This window comes from Temnothorax nylanderi, unplaced genomic scaffold (genome assembly GCF_030848795.1).
Source record: "Temnothorax nylanderi isolate EJ_2023f unplaced genomic scaffold, tnyl_v1.0 TNYL_tig0057_pilon, whole genome shotgun sequence".
Lineage (NCBI taxonomy): Eukaryota > Metazoa > Arthropoda > Insecta > Hymenoptera > Formicidae > Temnothorax > Temnothorax nylanderi.
In genome coordinates, this window is record NW_027249119.1 from 992877 (window position 1) to 1005641 (window position 12765).

Below are 12765 nucleotides of genomic sequence, written 5' to 3' on the forward strand. Positions count from 1 at the left end.
AAAGTCATTAACTTTTGAAAATAATAATTTTGTCAATATTTACCACAATATCTTAGTAAATACAAGCGACCCCCAAATTTTATCAACAGTTTTGGATTCGGGGGGCAAAAATACATAGAATTTACCTCTTTTTAATTGATTTCTTGTTGGGGCCCTAATTGTAGACATTTACCAATATTTTACCAAAGCTAAATTTTTAAACTTATGGAGAAAACAACTATGTACAAGAGTAAAAAAGTAAATAAAAAGCTACATTACCCACTCGGCATGTTATGTTGCTGAAATATTGAAATATTCGGAAATGGTGCAGAAATATTTCGTTAACATTTCATTTGTAACTATGCATCTGAAATATTTCAGAAATGTACCTGCATCATGTTTTTTATAATATTGCGTTAACAATATTTCTGAAATCTTTCAGAAAGTTGTTTACAATATTTGTAAGTTTCTGTAATATTGCAAAAAAATGTAGCAGATGCAATATTTCAGAAATATTTCTGAAACATTATAAAAGTAATATTTTGTTTGCATTGCACGAATAATATTTCTGTAACATATCAAACGCAACATTGCATTTAAAATATTTCTGAAAAATTTCTGAAAGATTGCGTAGGTAATGAAAAATTGAATTGCAGGCAGTGAATTTCTACAATATTGCAGAAGAAATATTGCAGATGTAATGGTTTAGAAACATTTCTGATACATGATAAAACTATTATTACGTTTACATTGAACGCGTTATATTTTTGAATGTTTCACATACAACATTGCATTTGTAATATTTCCGAATAATTGCTGACAGACTTTAGAACTTATAAAAAATTAAATTTATTATTATTTAATATTGCATTTTATTGCATTTTTTCTCTTTTATTAAGAATTTTCTAATATTCCAAATTTTGTCATATGGCATTTTTAATATAAAATATAAAATATTTAATAATATTTAATATAAAATAATATTCGACGCTGACTGGCAAAAAAGATTTATTCGTATATCTGTATTGTTAATATTGTTATGCGATAGCTTTATGCTCGCCAAAATAAGCAAGTATAAGAAAGAAAGAAGTGTCAGAGTCAGAGGATCACCACTATCCTGTTCGATCATCGATGTCAAGCAACAAGGCGCCGGTATACTACTTGGATGAGTGACCGGCTGAGAGAGCGGATTTCTTCGGACAAATGCGCGGCGGCTATACGCACATAGCTTAATATATTTTTTTTGTTCCGGTATCAAATTATTTCATTTTTCACATATCAACAAATAGTTTTTGCGTCAGTAACAAAATTTTGTTTGCTAATACAAAACATTTTTCTCAGTGTAAAATGTATTTGAAATATTTCTGAAGTGTTTCTGCAATATTTCGTAGATATATTTCAGAAATATTTCAGAAATATTGCCGAAATCTTTCAGCAAAGTTGCATTTGAAATAATTATGCCGATTGAAACATTGCAGAAATGTTGCAGAAACGGTCGTGAAATATTTCTGAAATATTGATGAAAGGTGTAATATTTCAAATGGAATTTTGCAGAAATGTTTCTGAAATATTACATGCCGAGTGGGTATGTTAACAATAAAAACTTAATTTAGTTTAAAAAATTTTGATTTTATTTGTTAACAGTCACACAGTCCGAATTAAGCCACACCTAGGATTGACTGGTCAAAGTCCGAAGTGATTTTTCTTAAGTTTCTAACTTTGACTAGCCGTATTAGTTATTCCTAAGATTGACTAGTCAAAAGCCGAAACGCAAAACTCATTTCGGGCTTTGACCAAAACGCTTGGTCGTTCCTCAGGATTGACTAGTCAATCCTAGGAATGCCCGCGTTTCGGGTTTTGACTATAACATATATACTAAACTAGAATCTGAACTCGACTCACTCTACTGACTCTACTCGAGAAGAAAACGGGACGAGCGGGAGGGAGAATTGCGGCCAACCCCTTCTTTTTTGTTGAGCTGCGTTCAGAAATTCAACTTATAGCATTAGGGGCTGCGCACAATAAAAGGAATAGAGAACAGGGAACAGGGAATATGGAACAGTTCAATATTATAATATATGAAATTCATTAACATATATAATTCATTAACACAAAATAGACAAACGAAGGAATAGCGCTAACAGTGATGAAATTTTATTCTATATTCTGCATCCCATGTGCACAATTAATGCATATGTTAATATTAAACTGTTCCTTATTCTTTGTTCCCTACAGTCACAGTATAAGTATACACATTAGAGAGACTGAACTTTTTTAGTAGTAATAAATTTTATCTTACCAGAAATATGGCGGCAAAGCAGTTAAAGGGTTAAGACAGCCTTTATTATAAATTATTTATTAGAAAAAACGTTTTTTTTTAGTGATGTTACTCAAAAACGTCATTGTAACGTACAAAATATCATAAGTTTAATTAGGAAAATACACCATTTTACGGTCAGGACAGGATTTTGGTAAAGTAATAAAATTATTTGTGTGAATTTATGGACATTTCTTCATCTCAACTACAGCTAGAACAGATTAATTACGTTAAAATAGCGTTTCTCCCTAACTTAATTTTATATCATATCGGTCGTGTTTCACTTATCTATTAATCACAAATTTAGTCTAGACATTAATTGTTTGACATTAGTCACATTAGCATTACAGAAATTCGAGATATAAAACATTCTCTCCCTATCTCTTTCTCTTCCTTCCTCCTTCTCACTCTCACTTACAAAACTTCACTCCATTACAGTTCACTGACAATAAGTACATATAACATTAAGTAATACGTACACTTGTAGTATTTTAATAAGTATTACTTTTTTCTATTTTTATGGAGGAAATGCATCAACTACCGCAAGTCGGGTCTAACATGATGGCTAGTGTGGGTGGCGTTCCTAATCATTCAAACAACGTCAATCGCCGTAATAGAGTTCGCGTAACGTTGCACGCCATGATGTTGAAGAAACTACCGTTGCACGAGGCGGCATGTTTGGAAATGAAGTCGTTACCCAGCAAAACCCCCGTCTCCGTTCTCAAGGAATTGCTCTCCCGCCGAGGCACGATACCCAAGTACGAGCTGGTGCAGATCGAGGGAGCCATTCACGAGCCTACGTTTCGATACAGAGTCACCGTCACCGACGTCGTTGATCCCATTGTTTCAGCAATGGGAACTGGCAGGTCCAAAAAAGAAGCGAAACACGCCGCCGCGAAAGCCATGCTGGATAAATTAATGGGAGTAAATACCGAAGGTGTAGAATCTCCACTTCCAAATAGTTTTCCCGACTCACAAAATTTACAAGAACTCCAGACATATGGGGAGGAGAAAATAGTCAACAACCCAATCGGAGCCTTACAAGAAATGTGTATGTCGCGCCACTGGCCACCCCCGAAATACACGATGGAGGGTGAAGAAGGTTTACCTCACGAGAGACAATTCACTATTGTTTGTTCAATCCTAAAGTATCGCGAGGTTGGTCAAGGAAAAAGTAAAAAAGTCGCAAAAAGGCATGCCGCTCACAAGATGTGGCAAGCTGTACACGATATGAATAATCAAGCTCTCAAGATTAATGACACTACTTTTCTATACAGACCAAGCACTTCAAGTTTAGCGGATAATGGTATGGATTCTTCTGCAGAACGTCAAAGTCAAGATACGTCTGGTTTGCCCGTTCAATCATTTAAAGAGACGACAGAAAAAACAGGCGCATTTAATGAGTAATTATTCGTTTTGTTTATATCATACAATATAACGATATCTTGATATTTAATTTTTTACTCTTTTACAAGATTTACAATTTTTTACTCTTTTGCAAGAAAGTAATTTTATAACGTTAATATTTTACATAATTTGGTTTCTAATTGCACTCTTTTTCAATGTAGACCAAGCACTTCAATTACAACGGGTTTTGATACAAATCCTACTGCAGAATGTCAAAGTCAGGAAACGGTTGATTTGGATCCTCAAACATGTGAACAGTCGAAAAAAGAAACAAGGGCACGTATTGGGTAACTATTTGTTTTGTTTATATTATACAATATAATGATATCTTACTCTTGAAATACTTACTCTTATGCAAAAGAATAATTTAATATTTTATTTAAATATTTTATTTAATATTTTATTTATATATTTTATTTAAATATTTTATTTAAATAATATTAATATTTTAAATAATTCCATTTCTAATTGCACCGTATTTCAATGCAAACTAAACACTTCAAGTTCAACAGGTTACCATACGAATCCTTCAGCAGAACGTTAAAATACTGCAGAACAATACCTTTGCTTTTGTATTGCCCGCGTTTTTTTATTTGCAAATTAATATATCAAAGGTTTTATATTTTCATGGTTTCCATATAATTGTAAAAAAAGAAGTGATATCCGTACAAAACATATCTTTTTTGAAAAAGGATAATAAAATGCGCCAGGAATACGTGCTTTATACACAACCTTTATTTTAAAAAATTTTGAATAAATTTGGTCTTATAATTACATATTTTTTACTACGAAAATAATGATGTCAAAAGGTACACAACCTGTACTGTTTTTTTTATTATTTAGATTCACACACAAAAGACATTTGGCCCCAAGTGTTTCTTATCATATTTATTTGGCGCAAACCTTCTGATGTTATTGTTTTTGTAGCAAAAAAATACAAATGGCATTATAAGATCAAATTAGATCAAAATTTTCTCTCTTTGATAAAGGTGTTGTATGGAGCACGTATACTTGGCGCGTTTTTTATCTTTCTTGGAAAAAGGTAAGTTTGGAGATCTATGTGCGAGATCTGGTAGTTAGGTAAATTCAAACTATATATCCGTATAAACGTACATCCTAATAAATAAACTGTCTCTCTTTTACCTTTGTGAGAAATTCTACGAACGCTTGCTGAGGCAATCACTGTACCATATTTAATATTAAACAATATGTATTACAGAACGGTTATGACATCGAAAAAAAAATGGAGCACGTTGTGGAATTATTTCGAAGAATTGAAACCTTCGCTGGTGAAGTGCACGACCTGTAAAAAAGAAATTAAGATACCTCGTCCAAAACACCGCACAAATATAATGAGAGTACACTTATTTAAACAACATGGAATATCTCTCGATGATAACACTCTCACACTACCTGAGGACTTGAGGCAATATTACTCAGTGTTACCGGGATTTAAGGCAAAATGTAAAAATTGTGGCAAAACAGTGTCTTTTTTAACAAATATGGCAACTTTACGAGTACATTTAAGAAAGAGACATTCCATAAAAATCCAGAGTCGAAATAAGTAAGTACACATTCAAAAAATTATTAAAATACTAAAGATTATAAAATAAATGTAATGATAAAACAATCAATAACTAAAGAAAATTGAGCGAATAATAGTTTTTGTCAGGGCATCCATATAATATTTATTTGCAATTTTGATCATAAATGTGCACGTACATTTGGTACGTTTTTTATCCTTCTAATTGAAAAAGATATGTTTCAAGATCTGTACGCGATCTGGTAATTATGAAAATTTTAACTATATATCCGCATAAACATACATCGTAATAAGTGGACCATGCCTCTTTATGACCCTTGTGAGATATTCTACAAACGCTTGTTGAGCCAAACACTGTACCACATTTAATATCAGACAGTCTGTATTACAGAAAGGCATCGAAAAAAAAACGCAGCAAGTTGTGGAATTATTTCGAGGAATTGAAACCTTCGCTGGTGAAGTGCACGACCTGTAAAAAAGAAATTAAGATGCCTGATCCAACACGTCACACAAAAATAATGAGAGCCCACTTATTTAATGTACATGGAATATCTCTCGATGATGACACTCTCACACTACTTGACGACTTAAAACAATATTACTCGGAGTTACCAGGATATAAGGCAAAATGTAAAGATTGTGGCAAAACAGTGTCTTTCTTAACAAATATAACACATTTACGAAAACATTTAAGGAGACATTCCATAAAAACCCAGAATCGAGTTAAGTAAGTACACATTCAAAAAATTATTAAAATACTAAAGATTATAAAATAAATGTAATAACAAAACAATCAATAGCTAAAAAAACTTCTGGGAATAAATTTTTTATCAGAGCATCCTTATAATACTTATTTGCAATTCTGACCATAAATGTGCCTCTCAAATCGTAATAATAATAATTTTTTAATTATTTTGCAAATATAATTTAAATAAATTCAAATTGCTTATTTTCACGTTTTTTCATGCATCATAAATAAAGACAATCTAGAAATTTAGATTAGATATTTATTTATATTAAATATTTATTTGTTTGAGTATTACATTAATATTACAGAAATTTGAGGTAGATATATAAAATGTACGATTTATACATAGTTCTTATAGATATTTAAATTAAATAGCTCTATATATTTAATAAAATCTATATAAGATAACTCTTAAATCTGTCATCTACTGATTACGTAGATATAATTTCATATATAGAGACAAAATTCATATATAATCATATATATTTATATATAATTATATATAATTATATATAATCTTTTTTTCCCGGGTAAGCATGAGCAACAAGTGAAAAATTTTAAACTCCAGTAGAGTTTTAAAAACAGAGAATTCTAATAAAAAAACATTTATAGTGGTTAAGGAACAATTACTACTAATAATCAAGCTACGCTACCTTAGCGAAGATCGCAAGAAAACACACAAAATTCATTTCTTTCTCATACAAAACGCACGAGAGCAATCACGTGTTTTTTCGTATTGCCATATATGGCATCGGCGATGACGGCGACCGATCGCTCCTTCTTCCTGCATAAACTCATAGCGCTATATCCAATATAGATAAGCAAAAAAAAGCCTATCCGCTTTAATTGCCAGGGACATTCCTTAATATTATATGATTATATATATTTAAATATGTTTTTATATAAAACGTTTTTGCTGGGGTATTCTTCATCTCAACTAAAGCTAGAATAAAACAATTACGTTAAAATAGCGTTTTTCCCTAATTTGATTTTATATTATATCGGTCGTGTTTCTCACTTATCTATTGTATTAATCACAAATTCAGTCTAGACATTAATTGTTTGGCATTAACATTACAGAAATTCGAGATATGAGACATTCTCTCCCTATCTCTTTCTTTTCTTTCTCACTCTCACTTACAAAACTTTACTCCATTACGGTTCACCTACAATAAGTACATATAATAGCATTAAGTAATACGTACAGTTGTAGTATTTTAATAATTATTACGTTTTTCTAATTTTAATCACACCACTTTTTTATGCAGACCAAGCACTTCAAGTTTAGTGGATAATGGTATGGATCCTTCTGCAGAACGTCAAAGTCAAGATACGTCTGGTTTGCCCGTTCAATCATTTAAAGAAACGACAGAAAAAACAGGCGCATTTAATGAGTGATTATTCGTTTTGCTTATATCATACAATATAACGATATCTTGATATTTAATATTTTACTCTTTTACAAGATTTACAATTTTTTACTCTTTTGCAAGAAAGTAATTTTACAACGTTAATATTTTACATAATTTCGTTTCTAATTGCACCTTTTTTCAATGTAGACCAAGCACTTCAATTACAACGGGTTTTGATACAAATCCTACTGCAGAATGTCAAAGTCAGGAAACGGTTGATTTGGATCCTCAAACATGTGAACAGTCGAAAAAAGAAACAAGGGCACGTATTGGGTAACTATTTGTTTTGTTTATATCATACTATATGATGATATCTTACTCTTGAAATACTTACTCTTATGCAAAAGAATAATTTAATATCTTATTTAAATATTTTATTTAATATTTTATTTTAATATTTTATTTTAATATTTTATTTAAATAATATTAATATTTTAAATAATTCCATTTCTAATTGCACCGTATTTCAATGCAAACCAAACACTTCAAGTTCAACGGGTTACCATACGAATCCTTCAGCAGAACATTAAAATACTGCAGAACAATACCTTTGCTTCTGTATTGTACACGTTTGTTTATTTGCAAATTAATATATCAAAGGTTTTATATTTTCATGGTTCTCATATAATTGTAAAAAAAGGAGTGATATCCGTACAAAACATACCTTTTTTGAAAACAGATAATAAAATGCGCCAGGTATGCGTGCTTTATACACAAACTTTATTTTAAAAAATTTTGATTTCATTTGGTCATATAACTTTATTTGTGTTTCTTGCTACAAAAATAATTATACTCGAAAGTTTGCATCAAGTGAATAAGATAAATTAGTAACATCTGATTTTTAAAATGATGTTTCTTTATTACTACATATTCGTTGTGCATGTGTTCTAAAAAAAAGCACGTACACAGCAAATATAATAAAGATCTAAAAAGGAACACTCACATAACAACTATAATAAAAAAACATTATTAAGAAAATCAGATGTAGGGGAGACCGGGGCTAAACAGTCTGGTTTTTTTCGGTGCCGATTTTTATCAACAAAATAAATAATTTTAGTTAAATGTGGTATACCACTGTAAAGAGTGAACCTTTAGCTACAAAATTTATTAAGGAAATTTTTATCTACGTCGCTTTGTTTAACCGGTATAGAGCAAAAACGACAACGGTGGAAAAATTGAAATCTCAAAAATGCCGGGGCTAATTGGTCCCCCCCCCGGGGCTAATCGGTCACACTGCATTTTCAATACATATACGTACATCTAATCCTGAAAAATAATAGGATACATTTTAATAATTGTTTTTTAAGAGAAAAATATAAAAATTTATTTAAAATTTTTATGCGAAACATTATTAAAAAATAATTGTTTTACCTATTCCATAAAACAATTTAGGCACGTGAATACAGAGGTTAACCAAATCGTAAACTCCCCAACGGCACGTCACATTGTCAACGCGGGCAACCACGGGGAACACGCGTGACGGCGTTCTGGTGCCATAGGATCAGCGCGGACCCTCGAGCAACCTAACCAAGCCGCGTTTCTCGCGGGGAGCGATAAATAGCGACAGGGGGGTTAGAAAAGCTCGCGGTGGAGCGCGACCATTTTACCAACTCGACGGCGTCCTCGCGCCGATTCCTCGACGCGCCGACGACGACGACGACGACGGCCACGACCACCACGACGACGACGGCCACGACCACCACGACGACGACGGCCACGACCACCACGACGACAACGGCCACGACCACGACGACGACGACGACGACGACGACGACGACGACGACGACGACGACGACGACGACGACGACGACGACGACGATGACCACCACCGACACCACCACCACTACAACGGCGGCGACAATGACGCCGAGACGATGCGGCGAACGCTGGACGATGCGGTCGCACGCGCGACTGTCACTGACACAACGACCAACAACGACAATTTACCGCGGTCGGGAGTCGGGACGATCTACCGCGCGCGCGGCATGTCAACTCTCGCACGGAAATCGCGGGATCTCAGAGCCGTGCCGTGCCTCGCCGTACCTCGCCGACGTGCCGTGAGCGCGAGCGATCTCGAAAACAACGGTCCGCCATCTTTTCGGTCGGCCAAAACACCCGTTTTGCGACGATACGTGCGTACCATTTCCCTCTTACACAAACTGACGCACGTGCAAGGGAAGACAGAATCACGCTCGAGGGAAACCTAACCTGAAATCGCCGTGAGCTGAAGTCGTGCGCCCGACGCGCCACAGTGATGAGATTAGCCCGATTAGCCCCGGGTGCTTGTAGACTGATTAGCCCCAAACACAAGTTTCAGGTTTGATCGCCCATGAAATATTAGACATCAACGATAATGAAAAAACTACACTGGATTCGTGTTCAGCATGCATTACTCTTTATAATCACGTACCTCGAGATTTGGAGAGCAAATATTATTGCAGATATTACAAAATTTCCACGCGCAGAAAATTTCACTTTCACCTTCCGAAAACACGTTTGCCCTCGTAAAAATCATAACACGGCAGATAACCTGCCGAAACTCCGTTGGTCACATGGGTACCATAAGCAGCGTTTACAATGTTAATAGCGAGTTTGTACAATATACTGGTTCCGAGATATTTGATTAGACGTATTTACCCCGTAGACTTTTTAGCCCCGGTCTCCCCTAACTACTAATTTAATAATCTATTCAAACTTGATGCAAATTTTTGGGTATTATTGTAAATATTTTAAAGAAACATCAGATGTTACTGATTTATCATATTCACTTGGTGCAAAATTTCTGATATTGTTTTTCCATCCAAGGCATGTAAAGTCGATACTCGAATCTACCGAAGTTTATTGTTGTCGCTTTTCCGCGATGTCGATTGGTTCTCTCACTGCGCTTACTTCATGAGCAGCTGTCATCGTATATTTTGACAGTTGTATGTAATGTTAAAGCTAAATAGTGCGCGCAAAGCGCGCGGCTGTGGTGTCTAGTATAGTAAAAAACACAAATAAAATTATAACATCAAATATTATTCAAAATTTTTTTAACTTTTGTAGATCTGTACGTGATCTGGTAATTAAAAAAATTTAAATTATATATGTATAAAAACATACACTCTAATTAAAAAAAACATCTCTTTTTGATCTTTGTAAGAAATTCTACAAGCATTTTTTAAGGCGCTCACTGTATCACATTTAGTATCAGACAATCTATATTACAGGACGGTTATAATGGCACCGAAAAGAAAACGCAAGCTGTGGAATTATTTCGAACAATTAAAACCTTCGTTGGTAAAGTGCACGATCTGTAAAAAAGAAATTACGATACCTCAGCCAACAAGACGCTCAAAAATATTTAGAGCACACTTATTAATTAGACACGGAATATTTCTCGATAATGACACACTACCTGCCGACTTAAGGCAATATTACTCGGAGTTATCGGGACATAAGGCAAAATGTAATGATTGTGGTAAAACAAAGTCTTTCCTAACAAATATTGCACGTTTACGAAAACATTTAAGAAGACATTCCACAAGAATCCTGAACCGAGATGAGTAAGTACACATTCAAAAAATTATTAAAATACTAAAAATTATAAAATAAATGTAATAATAAAACAATCAATAACTAAAGAAAATTGAGCAAATAAAAGTTTTTGTGAGGGCAATAATATATATTTATTAGCAATATTGATCATAAATGTGTCTCTCAAAACGTGATAATAGTAATTTCTCCATTATTTCGCATTTAGTTTAAATAAATTTGTATCGGTTGTTTTCACGTTCTTTTATGCATCGTAGATAAAGACAATTCAGATATTTAGATTAGATATTTATTTGTTTGACATTAGTATTGCAGAAATTCGAGGCAAATATATAATTAAACTCTCTCTAAATTGCCATTTACGGTCCGCGCTGGATCTTGGTAGCCAAATTATTATATATTTTTTAAATCGAATTGATTTAATTACGGGGTGAGAGGGGGTTTTACTTCAACTAGAACTATGTTATAAGTTTGACAAATCTAGTCGGTACGCAGTTTACTAATGTTGGAAAAAGATATGTGTGTGTAATACATAAAAAGTATATCATAATTTGGCTACCAAGATCCAGCGCGGACCGTAGATGGCGATTTAGTTTAATTATTTGATTGCATATCATAACGGTCATATAAATTCGCTCGTGTTACTGCAAATATATAAACTGCATGATTTATACATAGTTCTTAAAGATATTGAAATTAATGTGCGAGAGTATGTATATACAGGGTATTTTCTACCTAATCACAAACGAAAAAATATTCATACAAACAAGTACACGTGTACATATACGTATACAAACAACGCAAACACATACATGAAGGCACTCAACATTCAAAAATACGCGCATTGTACCCTTTACATATAAAAGAAGGCATCAGGTTATCTGAAAGAGACTCTGGCAGACACTCAGATTCTATGACTTCAGAGCTCCATATTCTTTTATCTTTCGATTTTCTGTGGTTGTAACACGGGAGACATATGTTCAGAATCACGAAAACTATAATAACTCAGGACGGAGCAATTGGGTGTTGGCAGAGGTCCCCTTCTATAACAAACAGTTTTTTATGTATCAAAAATTTTATATTTTTATGGTTTTAATTGGTGACCGTATATGTCTTATGTTTAAACGCGTACTCACATTAAGACAACCTCTATTATAAATTATAAGAAAGACGTTTCTTTCAGGCAGCGTATATAAGCAATAAATAAGTGAAATCGTCAATAAGTACATAATAGTATTAAGTAATACATAAAGTTGTAGTATTTTAATAATTATTACTTTTTTCTATTTTTAATCACATTATTTTTCTATGCAGACCAAGTACTTCAAGTTTAGCGGATAATACTATGGATCCTTCTGCAGAACGTCAAAGTCAAGATACATCTGGTTTGCCTGTTCAATCATTTAAAGAAAAAACAGGCGCATTTAATGTGTAATTATTCGTTTTGCTTATTATACAATATAATGATAACTTGATATTTAAATATTAACTCTTTTGCAAAAAAATAATTTACAACGTTAATGTTTTAAATAATTCCATTTCTAATTGCTCCGTACTTCAATGCAGATCAAGCACTTCAAGTTTAACAGGTCACGATATGGATCCCAATCTAGAACGTCAAATTCAGGAAATAGTTGATTTTGTTCTTCGATCTGAACAATCGAGAAAAGAAACAAGGGCACTTGATGGGTAATTATTTGTTTTGTTCATATAATATCACACAATTATAATATCTTACTATTGAAATATTTATTCTTCTGCAAAAGAATAACTTATAACGTTAATATTTTATATGATTTTATTTCTAATTGCAACACATTTTTAT

The 12765-nt window shown here is 33.1% G+C and overlaps 1 protein-coding gene across 1 annotated transcript in view; it reads left to right on the top strand.

The window, feature by feature from the left end:
- Positions 1–12765, top strand: part of LOC139773116 (uncharacterized) — an 83073-nt gene that overhangs the window by 11051 nt on the left and 59257 nt on the right. The window contains exons 2-10 of the mRNA XM_071707373.1: positions 2822–3699; positions 3865–3990; positions 4923–5267; positions 5638–5973; positions 7263–7388; positions 7554–7679; positions 10616–10951; positions 12255–12371; positions 12507–12629. Coding sequence (XP_071563474.1) covers positions 2825–3699; positions 3865–3990; positions 4923–5267; positions 5638–5973; positions 7263–7388; positions 7554–7679; positions 10616–10951; positions 12255–12371; positions 12507–12629 — 2510 coding nt within the window. The 5' untranslated portion in view covers positions 2822–2824. The remainder of the gene's footprint in view (positions 1–2821; positions 3700–3864; positions 3991–4922; positions 5268–5637; positions 5974–7262; positions 7389–7553; positions 7680–10615; positions 10952–12254; positions 12372–12506; positions 12630–12765) is intronic.